The sequence below is a fragment of the Aquarana catesbeiana genome, linkage group LG04, assembly GCF_042186555.1.
Source record: "Aquarana catesbeiana isolate 2022-GZ linkage group LG04, ASM4218655v1, whole genome shotgun sequence".
Taxonomy (NCBI): Eukaryota; Metazoa; Chordata; class Amphibia; order Anura; family Ranidae; genus Aquarana; species Aquarana catesbeiana.
This window is the reverse complement of record NC_133327.1, coordinates 349,509,688-349,530,724: the sequence shown is the minus strand read 5'-3', so window position 1 is coordinate 349,530,724 and position 21,037 is coordinate 349,509,688. Positions and strand designations below refer to the sequence as shown.

Here is a 21,037-nt window from a genome sequence, read left to right as displayed (position 1 = left end):
GGAGGTCCACCCACCGCTGCAAAAATGAAATGCCAGCAGCTACACATACTGCAGCTGCTGACTTTTAATAATAGGACACTGATGTCGGCACTGCAGCTGATGTTTCTATCAGCTGTCGGGTGCTGCTGCCGCATTGCGGGTAGGGGAACCCAGCAGTGTAGCATTACAGCTTCACGCCGGGTCCCTACTAGGCTTGCACAAGGCTCCACTCCTCTCTCCTACTGACCCAGTGGCGGGGGAAGGAGGAGGGAGCCAAGCTGCTGGCGTAATGCACCGCGGCCCGGAATCCCGGACATGGGGACAGGTGACCTGTCAAAGACAAGTCTCCCCCCCCCAAAAGTGCCAAATGTGGGGGGAGGGGAGGAGACAAATGAGCGGAAGTTCCACTTTTGGGTGGAACTCCGTTTTAAGCACTCCTGATCCTCCATGCTCACGCGCAAAGGGCGAACACATACATAGACGCATATGTAAACAGTGTTCGCAAAGGGGGTATCACCGCAAACGTCATTTGGCACCATTCCATGAGTGTGTGCAATTTTAAAGCGTGACATGTTAGGTATCGATTTACTTGGCGTAACATCAACTTTTATATTTTACCAAACCTTTGGGTATTGTATTGTGTTTTTGTCCATTCAAATTCACTAAAGTGTATTTTTTCTCCCAAAAAATTGCGTCGGAAAAAAAGCTGTGACATATAAAATTGAAATGCCCACCATTTTATTTTCTGGTGCCTCTGCTTAAAAAATGATATAATGTTTGGGGGTTCTAAGTAAGTTTTTATTTATTTTTTAAATATGTGAGAAGTATCAGAACTGTCTGGGTGTTGAACTGGTTAAAACACAACACAGTATGTGAATGCTTGTATAACAAACACATTGCGGTGTAAAGGAACAGCGACATATTCTCATGTCTCCCTATACCTGGTCCTAATACCTACCCCTCGCCTCCACCTGTAACCCATGTACCTCCCACCTTTTCCGTGTCCCCTATATTTCCTCTGTCCTCCCGTTATACGCCCCTTAAACCCTCCCATCTCTTATTCCCTCACAGCTCTCCACAGAGCCACGCACGCTACTTCCGCCTCCTCTTCTACCAATCCAATGTTACTACGTATCAAGTTATGTTGTGTTAGCGTCCAGCTCCCGCCCCTTCTATCGCCTTGGCAACACATCAACAAGCAGAGGCAGGCTGGGCGCCCTCCCCCGGCACGACGCATGCGCGATCCTGGTGTACAGGGAGGGGCGATGATGAGGAAGTGAGCGCTCTGTGTCTGCTCTGTTTTGACACCAATTAAGCAACTGCATTGTACTCCATGGGAGCAGGCGAGCTGGCTATCAGTGAGGACCAAGCAAGCCCCCTGGGACTCTGGTGAGGATGAACATGTCACTAATGTGCTCTGATAACTCTAGAAATAGATTGAATGTCTATGTTTCTTCTACAGGGCCTGGTCACACTGCTGCACCCCCAAACTCAGTGCAGTTTTCTGAGGTGCTGCTTGGATGTGTTCTAGTACCTTTCAGGTTGTTTTCATTTATGAACAGCTGCATTTTTCATGCATTTCACTGTCCTATATATTGCTACTCCTTTCCCTTGTCTTCAACAAGAAACAAAAATGTGATTACTAAGTTTCATTTGTGTTAAAGCACATAAGAATGCACGACCGATGTGCTTCTGATTATTATACCATTGACCTTATTTTATTATATGTGTTCCACAAATTAGGGAAAAAAAAAAAGGTTTAACCAAGCAAGAAATCTAGTAGTGAGCTGATAATTTCCTGTGCTGTCTGCTTGGATTGGTACCAGTTATGCCTCGTACGCACGATCCGAAAATCTGACGAAAAAAAAAACGCTTTTGAAGCGATCGTACGATAATCGGATCCTTAGTACACAGCTTTCGAGAGCCGATCATGACAGTTCATCTGATATTATTAGATCAGCCAAACACGAAAATTTTTCTCGTACGATACCAGATCGTACATTTTTTGTTTAACCGCTTCCCGACCAACCACTGCAGTTATGCTCCCCTGCGCGAGCCGTCGACCACGAGTGATCATGAGCAGGAGAGACAGGACAGGGACGAGTGTGTGTAAACACACACTTCCCTGTTCTGTTCTGAGAGGAGTGACAGATCGTGTGTTCTTTTTAGCTAGGAACCACAATCCGTCACTTCCTCTAGTTAGTCCCTTCAGTTAGAATCACCTCCCAGGGAACACAGTTAACCCCTTGATCGCCCTCCTAGTGTTAACCCCTTCACTGCCAGTGACATTTTTACAGTAATCAATGCATTTTTATAGCATTGATTGCTGTATTAATGACAATGGTCCCAAAAATGTGTCAGAGTTGTCCGATGTGTCCGCTATAATGTCGCAGTCATGATAAAAATCGCAGATCGCCACCATTACTAGTAAAAAAAAATAAATAATAATAAAAATGCTATAAATCTATCCCCTTTTTTGTAGACGTTATAACTTTTGCACAAACCAATCAAAATACGCTTATTGCGATTTTTTTTTTTTACCAAAAATATGTAGAAGAATACATATCGGCCTAAACTGAGGAAAAATTAGCTTTTTTTTAAAAAAAAAAAATGGGGATATTTATTATAGCAAAAAAGTACAAAATATTGTGTTTTTTTTTCAAAATTGTCGCTCTTTTTTGTTTATAGCGCAAAAAATAAAATCCACAGAGACGATCAAATATCACCAAAAGAAAGCTCTATTTGTGGGAAAAAAAGGAAGTCAATTTTGTTTGGGTGCCACGTCGCACAACCGCGCAATTGTCAGTTAAAGCGACGCAGTGCCGAATCGCAAAAAAGGCTCAGGTCTGGACGGGGGTAAATTCTTCCGGGGCTGAAATGGTTAATTTGTACAGTTGTGGTCCGAAAATACAATAGAAATACACTACAACACGTGACATCACTTCCGCTTATTATATGAGAATTTTCATCACTTCAGTAACTTCTCCAGTTTTTGATATGCAACTAGCATGCAAAAAAAGAAAAAAAAAAAAAAAAAAAAGGGACGATCTGTCCGATTTTCTGATCGTGTGTACGGGCCATAAGGCTAGGTTCACACATATGCAGCAGATCAGTGCGGTTCTGTTCAAATGTTTACCTGAAATTGCACCTGAGCCAGACCCAGAATCGCACAGGAGCCTTTTTAAGGTCTGATTAACACCTATGCAGGTTACAGTTTGCATGTGCATTTTGCGTTTTTCAATACACGCTTTTGATCCGTTAAAGTCTATGGAACCAAAAACCAGATAAAATTCCTTGGCCCTTTCCATAAAATGCATAGATGTGAACTACATCCATAGGAAGCCATGTTAAATGGACTGTAGTGTGTTTCTGCTAAAAAAAAATGCATAGATGTGAACCAGGCCTTAAACCACACCCCGCACACGTGTGAACCGATGTTCTGTCAAATTGGCCATTTCGTCAGAAACTCCAACCACGTCGCTTCCGGTTTCTTTAAACTATCAGTAATTGGAGATTTTGATGAATTGCTGTTTGGACACAACACCAGGGACCAAATACCGGCCGGTACAGGAAGATTTCGCTGTTTTGACAGCACAGCAGCTAACGAGGCCAAAGTTGTCACATCCTCGGGGGTGGCCATTTTGTTGGCTAGAATTGGTGCGGAGTAACAATGTGTTCATAATATTGTGCACAGGACTGGATTTGGTTGCCACCCTTTCACACTGGGGCGGGAGGTGCGTAGACAGTAAAGCGCTGCTATTATTAGCAGCAATTTACTGTTGTTTTAGCGTCAGTATTCGGCCGCTATCGGAGTGGTTTTACCCCCCCGCTAGTGGCCGAGAAAGGGTTAAAAACCACTGCAAAGCGCCTCTGCAGAGCGCTTTGCCGGCGGTATAGCCGCGCTGACCCTCTGATTTCAGTGGGCAGGAGCGGTGAAGGAGCAGTGTATACACCGCTCCTTCAGCGCTCCGAAGATGCTGCTAGCAGGACATTTTTTCCTGTCCTGCTAGCGCACCGCTCCAGTGTTAAAGCCCTCACACTGGAGACGCAGCAGTGGCTGTTTCGGGTCGGTTTGCATCCGCTATTTTTAGCACAATAGCGCCTGCAAATCACCCCAGTGTGAAATGGGTCTATAAATGAGACTATTTGACAAGCACCAGTGCTGCCATATGCTCCTCTGTACATACCTGGAAATACTAGGTGTCTTCTTTTTTTTTTTTTTTGCTCTTGCAGGCAAAAGTTTCTCTTTTACATGGGGTGCAGTATAAACAGGTGGTTGAATGAACCATAGTATTACTGCCCCCCTAAAGACTCCTTTATAGCTGGAAGGGGCTGTTCACACTCTGAACCTAGCTTTGGACCCAATTCACACTTCACAGGGCGGGTACTCGGATTCTTGTTCGCAATTTTGTGTGAGCGATTTTCACGCAAGTCCGCATGTCACGTATAGGGCAGCCCATTCACTTCAATGGGCTGCCCTGTGAGCTTTTGTTGCCCAAAAGAAGCTCCTGCCCCTTTTTGGGTGACAAGTTTCACGTGATTTTTTTAAAAGTAGAACTTTGCCACAATTGCAGTGCGTTTTCTGTCACGCAACAATTGCACCGTGTTTGGCGTGCCATTTAGAATAATGGCCCCAAATGCCCATTTGTACAGATTGCCACGCAATTTGGAATCACGGGCAGAATTGCGGCAATTCTGCCCCACAATTCCAAATTGCCAGATGTGAATGGGGCCCGTGTCTGATTTATACATGTCTGTTCTATCAAATCTTTATTTACAACTGTTAGAATCTGATTCAGTATAGGAGGTATAAGGCTGGGTTCACATATGAGCCGCATGCGACTCACAGCAGGGGTCCAGTGTGTGCTGGTTCACCGTTTCAGGTTCGATTTCAGCCTGAATTTTCAGCTGAATTTGGACCTGAAATGGACCAAAAGACGCACAGTGTTTTTCTGCAAAACGCACCGGACCTGCTGCGGAGATATGTGAACCATCTCCATAGAGAGCTGGTCAAAATCTCCTGCTATTGCGAATTGGATGCGGCTACCGCATCCAATTCACAATGGTGTGAACCCAGCCTAAGGCTCGATTCACATCTATGCATGTTGCTTTTGAGCGTTTCTGCAGTGCTTTCCGCAATTTTGCCACGATTTGTGTTTTGCGCTTTTAATGCATTTTTTTTTTTTGGAAAATTTGTTGGGCAGATTTAAAAACGCAAATCACTGCAAAATTGCTGAAATAAAATACGGTAAAAACACACTACATGCTTTTCTGCAGCTTTTCCATTGAAGTTTATTGAACCAAAAAAAAAAAATGCAGAGGCACAAAAATGCATTGATGTAAACGTGTTCCATAGGAACCCATGTTAAAAAAAAAAAAAAAAAAAAATGTCCTGTGTTTTTGCAAAAAGCATGAAAAAACGCATCGGTGTGAATGGAACCTCAAAAGGAAGGGCGCATATTACTTTTTGTCCAATTGTGGTACTGGTCTCATCTAGGGTCTTTATCGCGATTTCACCTTAGGGAACATTAACTAAAACCAAAGGGAAACTAGATGTGCATATTCTACTTTGCAAATCCATTTCTATTAAAAAAACAAAACAAAAACAAACAAACAAAAAAAAACAAAACTAAGCAATTGAAGGGTTAAAACAAGCGGCATTTTTTGTCCGTTTTTCAGATCGTGTGTACGGGCCATTAGTTCCTGTTCACATATAGGGCCAGCGAGTGGCATTTTTCTGCAGTGCTATCTATAAATGTGGCAATATTCAGGCAATTTTATCCCCTGAAACTGTTGTTTTCCTTCACGCATTCTGTTGATTGAAATTGCCAAGTATATGGTCAGCATTATGGCTTGTGAATATGACCATCAACTGTAGAGTGTGTAGACACCATGGGGGTTATTTACTAAAGGCAAATCCACTTTGCACTACAAGTGCACTTGGAAGTGCAGTCGCTGTAGATCTGAGGGGAAGATCTCTGATTTTTATCATCCAATCATGTACAAGCAAAATTGCTGTTTTTTATTTTTCTTGCATGTCCCCCTTAGATCTACAATGACTGCACTTCCAAGTGCATTTGCAGATCACTTGTAGTGCAAAGTGGATTTGCCTTTAGTAAATAAACCCCCATGTGTGGTTTATTTTTATTTTTTAATTTATTTTTATTTTGTTTTTTTTTCCGTTTTTTTTGATCAGTAATAATAATTTAAAAAAAATGTTTTTCCAACATTTGAGGATGTCACTTTTACAAGAGATGTATTTCTAGAATTGTGTTTAGCTATAAATACAGACTTTTATAGGTTATAACAGACTGACATTCAGCTAACTTGTGAAACGTTACTGCTGTGTCTGTTTTCTTTTTGTCTTATAGAACCTCCCTATTGTTCATCCTATAGTGCAACTGAATAGCACATTTCTGACCTTTTTTTTTAAATAATACAGTGCCAAGTGCAATAACCCAAAGTAACCGCTCAGATGTTACCTTTTAACAGTAAGAACTATGAAAGGTGAATTCTGGTCTGCTGCCATGGGTTATTGCTCTTTGGCACAAGTAGGCCAGTTAATACCCCCAAATACGATACATAGTGAATACATTTTATAACATTTTTAGACAACTCTGTGCACAGTTTACAGCTAAACTCTAGACAAATGGCTACATACACAGATGAAATACAGGTAAAGGAGCTGTTTTTCTTTCTAAAGTTCTAAAATTTAGGCACCACTCCTCACCACCCCCACCTTGTCACTGGACAGTGAAAAAAAGCATCAGTCTGATGAGCTCTTTGTGCTGCCTTTCCCTACCCCAGTCTGAGCTCGGCTGTAAAAGAACTGTTATATAGCATAGACACATGTTCGATGGGAGTTCGTTGTCGGAAATTCCGACCGTGTGTAGGCTCCATCGGACATTTTTCATTGGAATTTCCGACAAACAAAATTTGAAAGCTGGATCTCAAATTTTCTGACAACAAAATCTGTTGTCGGAAATTCCGATCGTGTGTACACAATTCCGACGCACAAAATTCCTCGCATACTCGGAATCAAGCAGAAGAGCCGCACTGGCTAGTAAACTTCATTTATCTCGGCTCTTCGTATGTACGTATAAGAAACATGTATATACTTGCCCTTTTTCAGGCAGCTCTGGTTTTGTCACATGGTCCCGCTCTCATTTGATCATGTGATCCCGCTCCCCTGTGTTAACCAGTGCTGCTGCGTAGAAGAGGAGGGAGCACTGATAACGAATAGGCCATTGAAGTCTATGGGTGAAGTCACACTCCCAGGAATTAGCAGCCGTTGTCGGAGCACTGTCTCTTTTCCCCTGCAGCCGGCCCTGGCTGACACGGGGGAGATCACGTGACCGGAGCGGCCTGAAGACAGGTATTTACATCTTTATTACATGGTTAGCCAGAATAGATGTGTGTTCTACTTTGGACTGTGTAAGTTGTATACATTACATAATAATCCTATGTTGGCAGAGAATCCAGTTATGGACCGTAATGTTTACATCCACAAAGTGGTTACTTGGGCTGTGAATAGTGGAACCTGGAAACTAAACATAAATGGCTAAACCAGCCTATTTTTTTTTGTTGCTCCTATAGCCATTTTTGTAATTTTTTTTTTTTTTTTGCATCCAACATTCAAACATAATGCTTTCTTTATTTAGTTCTTTTTTTTTAATTTTTTTTTTTATATATTTTTTTAAGAACTGCAAAAAATGCAGCTCTTTTAAAATTCTGCTGGTTATGCTTGCATGCCACCTCATGGATTTATCTCTTTTTTTTTATTTGCAATTTACATTTTTACTAAGAGCTGGGAGTACAACTGTTGCTCTACTCCCAGCAATTGTACAGGAGGGATGTGCCCTGCACAGCAGCCACTCTGTCCACCCCTTCCTTGTATTCGGGGACAGGCCAAATTTCAATCCATGTATGGGAAGGCTGGTTGTACACAAATCGATCTATAGCGGCAGCACTAATCTTTATTTTTTGATGGTGGGGACATTTCACCACTGTCAGAATAGTAGTGGTAGTGCTACCCCCATCCACCTCAAATGTGTGGATGGAGGAATCTGATAATTTTTTTCGATCAACCCACTGGTTGAATAAAAAAATAAAAGATTAATATATGGCCAGCCTTGCTTACCCATCAACTCCCCCTTCCCACGATTCCCCTGATTCCCCTTCATTCCTAATGCCACCTATCCCAATATCCTACTTATCAGCCACTCCTTACTCCCACTTCCATCCAAAGGTGTAAACATGAATACTTGGGTGACCTTGGGTTACGTAGTAATTCATGCTTATTCCTACATCTGCCAGAAAGACCTTTACCAGTGTTTAGCTTTTGTTTGTACGTTTGCCAGCCATCTAATGGTTTTTAAGTAAAGTGATCTTTATAAACTTAATAGCATGTATGTGGGTTTTAAAGATGTTTTATATTGCACTTCTTAATTGTTTTCTGTTTGATTTTAGGGATGTGTTTACCAGGTCATCTCTCAGTTACTACCACGCCCAAGTTAGACCACACCATTTGTTTTTCAAGTCTTTTTCAGCTACATGTCGTCTTGGTTTCCCATGCTAACAGTCCTGAGCATGTTTTACTACATTTGCCTCAGACGCCGGGCCCGGCTAGCTAGTAGGGGAGATATGATTAACAGCCGCAGAGCAATTGAAACAAACAGCCGTGCTTTGCCAATGTGTGTTGAAGCTTCGCAGCATGCCAAAGAAGTCCTGGATTTCAGTTCTCACTATGGAAGTGAAAACAGCATGTCGTATACCATGTGGAATTTAGCAGGGGCTCCCAACGTTTATCCAAGTTCAGGGGATTTCACCCAAACTGCTGTGTTTCGGATGTATGGAACATGGTGGGATCATTGTGTTAGCTCCCCACCTCCTTTCAAGAGAACGTCACCAACCTTTTTCAGTAGGGATTTTGTAGAGCTTGCATTTGAGGAACCGGTTTATCCTACAGCAGTTCACATTTTAGAAACGTATCATCCAGGGTCAGTGGTGAAAATACTTGCTTGTTCTGCAAACCCCTATTCTCAGACTGCACCTACAGAAGTCAGGTAAACAAAGTCTATCCTTATATCATTTCCTTTAAAGTGGATGTAAACCCAATTCATGAAATTTGAGCTGGGCACATGTATCTGTAGTGTTTTCTTATCTCTCTCCAAAGCACTGAGTCCCGTGTGTTTCTTCTGTCCCGTAGCTCTGTTATCAGCCAGGTAACTTCTGACAAGTTCTCAGAAACAGCAGAAGCTGCCTGAAGTTTGTGTCAAAGGAGGTTGCTATAAATGGATTAGCAGAGTGCTGCTCGATTCAGAGCAGAGTTCTGCACATTACTTCCTTTATTTGCCTATGTGGTGTGGGGTGTGTGCCTTTCCTCCAATCAGCTGTATGCCAATAATCCACTCCCAGTGCTGAACAGGAAGAGAAAATCTTTAACGCGATGTGCACGTTCTAAAGAATATATAAAGCTGAAGACAGCAGATCTACATGTAAAACTTATGTAGGGAGATTTGTATCATCTCTGTGTATCATGTGAGGCTGTTCACTTCACTGTGTATATGTGAGGGTTTACATCCACTTTGTATTGCATGCTTATTGTTCCGTTACTATAATCTGTATAGAAATATTGACTTCATATCTCGTGCACATAGCAAAAAAAAAAAAAAACAAATTTCACAATTGCTCATCATAATGCTTATGCATTGAAAAATCATTTACCCTTTTGGAAATCAGCATTCTTAAAGGCATATAAAAGTAACTGCCATAGTTTTGTGGCTTCATTTGGTTTAAAGATCACCACCCACTCTTACTTTTACTTTGGCAATAAGACTGTGTACACCCACTGAAGTAAATGCAGTCAACATTTTTCTTTCTAAGTAAGGCAGTCTGTCCCTTTCCAGATGTTGTTATATGTACTGTATGTCTTCAATTCATGTGCGTGTGGTGGTGTGCCCTGTCCACTATGAATTTGAACCAACTTTCACCAGATCACCAAAGTGCCTAGAAATTAGAAAGGAGTTTCTCTCTCTTTTTTCTGAAGGATCTTAAATTTTCACTTATTAGCTCATCCTTGTACAACGATTCTCATTGTGCAAGATCGGTGTATGGCCAGCTATTCGCTCACACACAGGAGCTGATAGGGTGAGAGGGGGGAGAGACTGAGGAATGATGGAGGCACGCAAACCGACCAAGGTATCATCATGGATCAGCAGCTATGATTACCGTGTTAGTGCCGGTTCACACTAGAAGCGGCACGACTTGCACACGACTGCCACGGCGACTTGCAAAACGACTTCTGTATAGAAGTCTATGCAAGTCGCCCCCAAAGTAGTACAGGAACCTTTTTTCTAAGTCGGAGCGACTTGCGTCGCTCCGATTAGAACGGTTCCATTGTACAGAATGGGAGGCGACTTGTCAGGCGGCTAGGGCGGCTAGGTCGCCTGACAAGTCGCCCCCGTGTGAACCGGCTTTTAAGTTTACATAGAGGGACACAGAAACCAGCAGGATCAACCATGTTTTTTTTTTTTTTTTTTTTTTTACAGCTTAGAAAGGGTCAAATTAGACTGCACAAGCACTATGCTGTTTAACCTGCTTTTTTTAGGGTTACAACCTCTTTAAGCCATGTCGCTGCTGTATAGTGTGATGTGTAACTACTTTTTTTATATCTTTTCATGTGACAACACTGAAGAAATCACACTTTGCTACAATGTAAAGTAGCGAGTGTACAGCTTGTATGAGAGTGTAAATTTGCTGTCTCCTCAAAATAACTCAACACACAGCCATTAATGTCTAAACCGCTGGCAACAAAAGTGAGTACAGCCTTAAGTGAAAATGTCCAAATTGGGCACAATTAGCCATTTTCCCTCCCTGGTGTCACGTCACCCGTTAGTGTTACAAGGTTGCAGGTGTGTTAAATTTGGTGTTATCGCTCTCACTCTATCATACTGGTCACTGGAAGTTCAACATGGCGCCTCATGGCAAAGAACTTTCTGAGGATCTGAAAAAAGAATTGTTGCTCTACATAAAGATGGCCTAGCCCAGTGATGGCGAACCTTGGCACCCCAGATGTTTTGGAACTACATTTCCCATGATGCTCAACTACAATACAGAGTGCATATGAGCATCATAGGAAATGTAGTTCCAAAACATCAGACGTGCCAAAGTTCTCCATCACTGGCCTAGGCTATAAGAAGATTGCCAAGACCCTGTAACTGAGCTGCAGCATGGTGGCCAAGACCATACAGCAGTTTAACAGGACAGGTTCCACTCAGTACAGGCCTCGCCATGGTCGACCAAAGAAGTTGATTGCACTTGCTCAGCGTCATATCCAGAGGTTGTCTTTGGGAAATAGACGTATGAGTGCTGCCAGCATTGCTGCAGAGGTTGAAGGGGTGGGGTGTCAGCCTGTCAGTGCTCAGACCATATGCCGCACACTGCATCAAATTGGTCTGCTGTCGTCCTAGAAGGAAGCCTCTTCTAAAGATGATGCACCAGAAAGCCTGCAAACAGTTTGCTGAATAAAAGCAGACTAAGGACATGGATTACTAGAACCATGTCCTGTGGTCTGATGAGACCAAGATAAACTTATTTGGTTCAGATGGTGTCAAGCGTGTGTGGCAGCAACCAGGTGAGGGGTACAAAGACAAGTGTGTCTTGCCTACAGCATGGTGGTGGGAGTGTCTTGGTCTGGGGCTGCATGAGTGCTGCCGCCACTGGGGAGCTACAGTTTATTGAGGGAACCATGAATACCAACATGTACTGTGACATACTGAAGCAGAGCATAATCCCCTCCCTTCGGATACTGGGCCGCAATGCAGTATTCCAACATACCGACCCCAAACACACCTCCAAGATGACCACTGCCTTGCTAAAGAAGCTGAGGGTAAAGGTGATGGACTGGCCAAGCATGTCTCCAGACCTAAACAATATTGAGCATCTGTGTGGCATCCTCAAAAGGAAAGGTGAAGGAGCGCAAGGTCTCTAACATCCACCAGCTCCGTGATGTTGTCATGGAGGAGTGGAAGAGGACTCCAGTGGCAACCTGTGAAGCTCTGGTGAACTGCATGCCCAAGAGGGTTAAGGCAGTGCTGGAAAATAATGGTTTAAAGAAATAAAAAACACACACATTAAAAACTAGTGTGAAAATCGGCGCTAAAAAAGCCCATTCGTTAAGGAGAGTGGTGAATGCTGCACACACATTCTCTGGAGCTTGGTTAATATGATAAAAGCAAATTTAAGATAATAGTGATTAATGATTAGACGTTTTAAAAGTCAATATGGGGATATTGTAGTGGGGGGTATGAGCCCCTAGAGAGAGAGTCTCTGATACAAATCCTGTGAAAGGTGGTGAGGCTGCTTCAAGCGCGGGACCTGAAAAGCTGATGGAGGCGTGTGGCCATGCCTCCGAAACGTGTTCTGATTGGCCCACCACTCTTGTAGTTGTCTCCCCTGTCTGATAGCCCTGAACACCTCCATGTTGAATCGCCTGGCCGGTGTCCTCCCGAGTCCCCTCGAGGCTGCAGTTTGCGTGTTAGACAGCGCCCATTGATCTCAGATCTCACATCCCAGGAATTCAAGCGGCAGTACTTCACCTTGTACCATCGTGCTGGACATTGGAAAGCCTTTACCTACTGAAGCACTATGTAAGTGCACCTTATACTGGATTGCTTATGCCTTTTTTATAATAAACGATGCTTCACTAGGAATGGTCTAGCGCTTCTCTCTCTTTTTTTTTTCTCCTTCTCCTGGAAAATAATGGTGGCCACACAAAATATTGACACTTTGGGCCCAATTTGGACATTTTCACTTAGGGGTGTACTCACCTTTTGTTGCCAACGGTTTAGACCTTAATGGCTGTGTGTTGAGTTATTTTGAGGGGACAGCAAATTTATAGCAGGAATACATGGTTAGAAAATCGTCGGATCGATCGACAGCCGACCAACGAACGCTGTTTCCAACATTAATCAAAAAAAATCTTTAAAAGAGCAATCTATTTTCATACGTAGTGTTGACGTCTAACATACAAGTGGGGGTCGTCTACTAGTTCCGCTCATGCGTGATAATGTTCAAGACCTGTTTTACGGACGACCTTTACACCAACTAATAGAATATTGTTTGTTCGCAAACGATTTGACACAATTTTTTTTTCCATTTTTTCAATCAGTCTTTTTCGTTCAAAATATTGATATCTGGTATTACGTGCTGGGCATCAACGAGTAGAAAGTCGGCCGATCGTTCGCAAATGGAAATTTTCACCCGATTTTCTTATTGTGTATTCCTGCCATTACACTGTTATACAAGCTGTACACTCACTACTTTACATTGTAGCAAAGTGTCATTTCTTCAGTGTTGTCACATGAAAAGATATAATACAATATTTACAAAAATGTGGGGGTTGTACTCACTTTTGTGAGATACTGTATATGTTTTGATTATGTATGTAGCTGTTTTTCTGGATTTCATTTTAAATTGTGGCTTTACTCTCTAAGAGAGCATAAGGGGTAATAAAACCTCAAATCATTTCAGATCTGACAGCCGTAAACTGGTTTTGGGTACGCAGGTCCCCAGTGCTGTTAAAGCACACTATAGGAAACCTAAGTGATTCTGATCAGTAAGTAGCATAAGATATATAAGTGCACCTTTGTTTATTAATGCGAACCTCTGAAAAATGCTGCTACAGGCCTTTGAAAATCTTAAGCACAATTCATCTTTCTCTAAGGCCCCTTTTCACACTGGGGTGGTTTGCAGGCGCTATTGCGCTAATAATAGCGCCTGCAAACCGACCCGAAACAGCCGCTGCTTTAATTCCAGTGTGAAAGCCCCGAGGGCTTTCACACTGGAGCGGTGCGCTAGCGGGACGGGAAAAAAAGTCCTGCTAGCAGCATCTTCAGAGCGGTGTATACACCGCTCCTGCCCATTGAAATCAATGGGGCAGCACGGCTATATGGCCGGCAAAGCGCCTCTGCAGAGGCGCTTTGCGGTGGTTTTGAACCCTTTCTCGGCCACTAGCGGGGGTAAAACTGCCCCGCTAGCGGCCGAATACCGACGGTAAAGCCGAATACCCCCGCCCCAGTGTGAAAGGGGCCTTAGTAAAGGGTGGGGCAAAGCTTTTACTTATCTATGCTGCAGAACTTCTGTAGCAACCGGTCTTTGCAAATTAATGAGCCACAGGCTGTGTATCACAGAATGTCTTCCCATGGGGGGGACATAGATATTAGTCCCTTCAAAGAAAACCTATACTGAGGAAATATGGAGGTTGTCATTTCTGACCATTCCTTCTGAAATGACTAATAACTAGTTCCCCGGCAGTCATGCTGATTAATGGCTTGATCACTTTCTCAGTAACTGACCCAAAACAAGCAAAAAGAAGGTATTAAAATCAAAGACACCCAGGTACTGTAAGTTGAGACCTTCATTTTTGATTGTATAGATTTTCTTACAATGATAAGTTTATGGCAATTTTTGAACTTTTTTTTTTTTTAATTTTTTTTTTTTTTATTGTTTATTGGCAAGAGGATGATGCATTAAATCATTAGCCTGTTTACCGAGAGTCAAATATACAGGTACTCCTCACTTAACGACCAGGTTCCGTTCCAACAAATTGGTTGTTAAACGAGGAGTCACAAGTAATCAATATTTTAAGCATTCTTAATGTACTGTATTGTGAAAAAAAGGTCTAAACGCAAAACTCCAGCTCAATAATGTTGTTTTAATTTGCATAAGTACAGAACACAAACGAAAATTCAGTACTGTACTGTACAATACAATGATGCATAGCACGTCATTCAAGTGGGGAGAGCTGGTCGTAAGTCTGAGTGGTCGTTAAACAGGTAAGTCGTTAAACGAGGAGTATCTGTACTCCTAAGTTATATTTAGTATTGAAAACTTTATATCACTTGTTTCCTTTTTTGTGCTATATATTTTATTTTAGTCATGTAAATGAATAGATGCAGAACAATAATGGAGAGTTAATTTCTCGGAATAACAGATAGAAGTACTGATTGTGTCTGTGCCATGTCTAGATGGGAAACTATCTGGTCTGGAGAACCTACGTGTGTGACTTCTCCTCAAGCTCGCCAGTTTACACCATGTATAAAGGAAATAGATTTTCCAACAAACCTTCTTCGCCTGGAAACCAACTGTACTCTTTTGGATTATTACACAGAACTAGATGCAGTGGAATTACATGGAGTGAAAGAGAAACCCATGCTTTCCTTAAAAACAGGCAAAATTGACATGAACGATTTGGATGACAATGAATATGAGGGTAAAGACGGCTGTGGAATAGACTGCCTTAGTAATCAATTTAGTAGCTCCAGCCTCAGGGAATGGACAAATAATGGCTACTTTGACAAGCTGCCTTATGAGGTAAGAAAAAAAATATATCAGCAACTTAAAAGTGTTAACAAATAAAATATATGTAATTTGATTTAATTAACAGAGACCGAACAGTGATTGCATTACTTTGAAGTGATTGTAAAAGAAAATCTTTATAAAAATAAAATAACAAACATGTTATGCTTACCAGCTCTGTGCAGTGGTTTTGCACAGAGCAGCCCAGATCCTCCTCTTCTCAGGTCCCTCTCAAGCGCTGTGGGCCCCTTTCCCTTGCCGATTGCCCCCATAGCAAGCCACTTGTTGTGGGGGGCCTCGTGTGTGTGCTTGCTCCTGAGCCGACTCCCTTGGACAAAGGAGCATGCCCCAAAACATGTAGTTCTGGCAACTGACTCAACTTCCAAGTCTCCCAGCATTCCGATGTTGCATCAGCGGACCTCTGTCCTGGTGACGTCACATCCAGTGACTCGTGTCCCCTGCTGTTCAGCCACCTCCCAACCAGGATTCCCTTCCCATCTGGGTCTCCCGGCACATTCAAGGATCTCTTTGCCATCTGGGCATATTCTTCCTGCCACAAAGTCCGAGTCAGGTCAATCGCTGATAATGCTGTTGTCCAACATCCAGTTATGGTTCGAATGTTTTTAACTTGTTGAAATAAACTTTTTTGACTTTTTTTTTTGGACACCTGACCTTTGGTGTTATTGGGCTTTGGAACTCATTTTGCCATTAGCCCTGTATACACCCTTTGTCCATAGACAGGATTCGTGTGTTTCTTTCAGGAGCGCCCAGTGTTTTTGTTTTTAGCACATTATAACATTGCCTTGCAGGGGAAAAAGGTGTGTTTTTTTTATTTTTTTTTGTTTATTATTACCACCATTTTAAGGCCAGCACAGGCTCTACCCGAGAATGACCATTAAAGTGATTGTAAAGGCAGAAGGTTTTTTATCCTAATGCATTCTATGCATTAAGATAAAAAACTTTGTGTGTGCAGCAGCCCCCCTAATACTTACCTGAGCCCATCTCTTTCCAGCGATTGTTGCAAGAGAGACTCGGCTGCCTGGGACTCTCCTCCTCATTGGCTAAGACTGTAGCGGAGCGCCATTGGCTCCCGCTGCTGTCAAAGTCAGTGAGCCAATGAGGAGAGAGAAGGGCAAGGCCTAGCCGGGCTCCGTGTCTGAATGGACACAGGGAGCTGTGACTCAGCTTAAGTGCCCCCATAGCAAGCTGCTTGCTGTGGAGGCATTCGTCAGGAGGGAGGAGCCAGGAGAGTCGAAGAGGCACCCAAGAAGAGGAGGATCTGGGCTGCTCTGTGCAAATCCACTGCGCAGAGCAGGTAAGTATAACATGTTTGTTATTTTATGCAAACAAAACAAAAAACAAGACTTTAGTATCACATAGTTACATAGTAGATGAGCTTGAAAAAAGACACAAGTCCATCAAGTCCAACCTATGTGTGTGATTATGTGTCAGTATTGCATTGTATATCCCTGTATGTTGTGGTCATTCAGGTGCTTATCTAATAGTTTCTTGAAGCTATCAATGCTCCCAGCTGAGACCACCGCCTGTGGAAGGGAATTCCACATCCTTGCCACTCTTACAGTAAAGAACCCTCTACGTAGTTTAAGGTTAAACCTCTTTTCTTCTAATTTTAATGAGTGGCCACGAGTTTTGTTAAACTCTCTTCTGCAAAAAAGTTTTATCCCTATTGTGGGGTCACCAGTCCGGTATTTGTAAATTGAAATCATATCCCCTCTCAAGCGTCTCTTCTCCAGAGATAATAAGTTCAGTGCTCGCAACCTTTCCTCATAACTAAGATCCTCCAGACCCTTTATTAGCTTTGTTGCCCTTCTTTGTACTCGCTCCATTTCCAGTACATCCTTCCTGAGGACTGGTGCCCAGAACTGGACCGCATACTCTAGGTGCGGCCGGACCAGAGTCTTGTAGAGCGGGAGAATTATTGTTTTATCTCTGGAGTTGATCCCCCTTTTAACGCATGCCAATATTCTGTTTGCTTTGTTAGCAGCAGCTTGGCATTGCATGCCATTGCTGAGCCTATCATCTACTAGGACCCCCAGGTCCTTTTCCATCCTAGATTCCCCCAGAGGTTCTCTTTAACTCTGAACCGAAAAGTTCACCACAGACAAATCATAAATATTAAATGTGACCTAAAAAAAAAAAGGACATAACAAATCCATAGTGTTCACTGATTGTATAAAAGCAACCATAAAAACTTTTATTAAAATCAAGCCATACTTTACACTGAATATGCCAAAGAGCATATTTCACTGCTTCTAAGTAAACACTGCCTGGGATCCAGTGTCCAAAGGCCGGCGGCTGCTTCTACTGCTGCTCTCCCTCACTCCTCTGCAAACGAATGCCTAGTACACATGAGCCCAATGTCGGGAGACAAGGTAGCCTGTGCTACAGTTCTTGTACTGAGAAAATATCCTTAAAATACTTTGCTGCATGCTAGAAGACACTTACAAACCTCAGCACGATAATTTCTTAAAAATGACATATACTTTCCTATACATAGTCTACCTTGAAGAAGAACTTCCTCAATGGACTGGGGTTGGGGGCCGGGGGGACCCATGCCATTTTATTCAATGATTTTTATCTATATTCATTACAGCCGCGAGCAGTTTTTTAAATGAGATTTTTTTTTTCCCTTTAGAAATGTAATTTTGCTGTGGTATTCTTCTTTTAAATAGTTTATTGAGAATAAATCATTACATATTAATCATACAATTTTTTACATTGTATAAAAATAACAAATAAGTTTTCAGGAATAACTTCTTGAAGTTAAAAAAAAAAAAAAAAAAAAAAAAAGCAGATAATATAATATTGCAGTAGCGTAGATACAATATAAAAGGAATGTGGGAATTTTAACAATCAATATAAATATAGGATATGATTCTTATGATGAATATTTCTATAATAAATTGTATAAGGGAGATATAGATAATGTATCATATATTACGGAGTAAAGAGTAGAGGTCAAAATATTTATTAATTAATCAGTTATCATTAGGATGTCCTAAAAAAGGTATCCAGACATCCAGGGCCAAGGTCTGGCTATGTGGCTCGGTAAATCCCAGATGACCTGGTACCTAACAGAACACCCTTATTGCAGATCAGGAAAAGTTGTTTAAAAACTGATTAATATCCTACTATCAAGGTGTAATTCGGTATGAGAATAAAATAAGATATTCCCACTGTTGTTTATAGTGAAAGTAAAGTAACTTATGTGGGGAAATGGAGTGGGAACTGAAAGAAGGTTGGGAGGGTGTGGGGTCTTCAAAAGGGGGTAGGTTATCTCAATACAAGCATAGTCATATATCATTTTGACCATAAAATGGTGAAACAGCTAGGGTAAAAGTAGGGAGTAGTCTAAATTTGATGGTAGGAAATGGGTTATCCATGGAAGCCAGAGTGTATTAAATTTATCAAGTTGATCTAGTATAATTGCTTCCATTTTTGCGTGTATCATAGCTTGTGTTATACGTTGTTTCACCGTAACTTTACAAAGTTTGTCTGACTTCCAAGCTTTTGCTATTGTCTGTTTTGCAGCAGTTGTAACATTTAATAAAAGTTTAAATTGAAGTTGTGTGATGTTTCGTGGTTTATTGTTTAGGAGAGCTACGGAAGGATCTAGTTGTATAGTAGTGCCAAACATTGTAGAGAGAAAGTAAAATATTTTTGACCAAAAGGCCTGCGCTATGGGGCAAGTCCACCAAATGTGTAGATGATTACCTGGGTCACTACAACCACAAAAACATTGAGGGGGATATTGGGGAAGGAATTTAGATACTCGTGCAGGTACTAGGTGCCACCTAGTGAGAACTTTATAGTTTGTTTCAAGAGCTATAATGTTAGGTGTAGCGGATTTAGTATCTTTCCAGATTTGTACCCAATCTAATGCATCTGGGGTAAGATTTTAATCAGTCTCCCATTTGGAAGTGTAAGATGGAGGAGTGGAGGATGTATGTGTAAGCAATTGGGTATATAGAGCTGAAATCAGTCCTCTTCTGTGTGGATCAGATATACAAGCACGTTCAAAGGTAGTATAGTCCAGTGTTGTCAAATTGGTGGAGGCATTTTGGGACAAAAAGTTTTTAATTTCTAAATATCTAAACGTTTCATTAGAAGATATATTGTGGGATTTACTGAGCATTGGAAATGTTATGATTTTATCGGAGTCATAGAATTGATGTGTCTGTGTTAGACCCGCAGTTTTCCAGGCCGAAAAGGAGGAAAGTAAAGTCCAAGCTAGATAAAAGGAGGGATTGTGTAAGAAGGAGAGGAGAGAATTAAGTGGAGATTGGAGACCGAACCTAGATTTGAGTCTATCCCATATTGAGAGGCTATGCTTAGTGATCGGATTTGATATTGAACGATGTTGAGAGGTTGACAGCCATAACAGATTTGACGTGGAAAGTGGATCACAGTCCACTGATTCTATTGCTACCCAAAGGGGTGTTTCTTTTGTGGAATGGTATTTTGTTAGTTGGGCTAATTGTGAAGCATAGTAGTATTTTGAAAAATTAGGTACGCCTAGGCCTCAACGGATTCGTGGCATGAATAGTGTAGATTGTGGTAAACGTGGTTTAAGCTTATTCCAAATAAATTGGGCTGATCTGCGTTGTAATATACGGAAAAAATGAGCAGGATCATTTATAGGGAGTACTCGGAACAGATATAGAATTTTAGGTAATATTGACATTTTAACCACTGTTATTCTACCCATCCAAGCTAACGATAAGGAAGATCATTTTTTCATTAAGTTTGTTAGCTGTAATAGCATAGGTGGGTAGTTTGCAAAGTATAAGTCGGCTGGATTTGCAGTAAGAGAGATTCCCAGGTATGATACGTGTGTTGTCGACCATACAAATGGGAGGGAATCTTGTAATTGTTTTTGCATTTCTGATGATAATGAGATATTTAGGGCTTTTGATTTGCGTTGGTTAATTTTGAGTCCAGATAAGTCGCCAAATTTAGTAAGTATGTCGATGAGGTTTGGAGCTGATATTAGGGGTGAGGTAAGAAATACCAATACATCATCGGCAAACATACAAATCTTGTGTTGGTGACCTCCCAGTTCAATCCCTTTTTATATTTATATTTGATCTAATGAGTTGCTAGAGGTTCAATAGCTAATGAGAATAGAAGAGGGGATAAAGGACATGCCTGCCTTGTTCTTTTTTCAATCTTGAAAGGATCAGAGCGGTAACCTGAGTAGTATACATAGGCTTTTGGATTATGATAAAGAGAGGAAATCCATTTCAGAAATCTATCACCAAAACCCCATCTATGAAGAATGGCGTGAAGGTAGGACCAAGACAATGTATCAAAAGCTTTTTGTAGGCCAATTTAGAGGAAGCAGGCAGGGATTTTGCGAGTTCTTGCTATATGGGTTAGTAGAGTAGCACGACGAATGTTATCACTTGTTTGTCTATTGGGAATGAAACCAGTTTGGTTTTTATGGATCAGTGTATGTATAATTGGGTTAAGTCTATTTGATAAGATTTTGGTTAGAATTTTAATATCCATATTAAGTATAGAGATGGGCCTATAGTTAGACCATGCAGTGTCGTCCGTTTGAGGTTTAGGTATCATTGAAATTTAAGCTAGTAAAGATTCTGCGCAAAATGACTGTCCTTCTAAGAGTGAATTAAATGCATTTGTCATAATTGGGGAAAGTAGTGTAGAAAAATGT

The 21,037-nt window shown here is 41.6% G+C and overlaps 1 protein-coding gene across 2 annotated transcripts in view; it reads left to right on the top strand.

Annotated features, from left to right (window-relative positions):
- The first annotated feature begins 1,196 nt into the window (after nucleotides 1-1,196).
- FBXL4 (F-box and leucine rich repeat protein 4) overlaps nucleotides 1,197-21,037 on the top strand; it is a 103,314-nt gene continuing 83,473 nt past the window's right edge. The window contains exons 1-3 of one of the 2 annotated variants that reach the window (XM_073626980.1): nucleotides 1,197-1,368; nucleotides 8,449-9,044; nucleotides 15,009-15,354. In XM_073626980.1, coding sequence (XP_073483081.1) covers nucleotides 8,533-9,044; nucleotides 15,009-15,354 — 858 coding nt within the window. In that variant the 5' untranslated portion in view covers nucleotides 1,197-1,368; nucleotides 8,449-8,532. Of the gene's footprint in view, nucleotides 1,369-1,411; nucleotides 1,521-8,448; nucleotides 9,045-15,008; nucleotides 15,355-21,037 lie in introns of those variants that run through there. The other variant, XM_073626981.1, reaches the window with a different exon arrangement.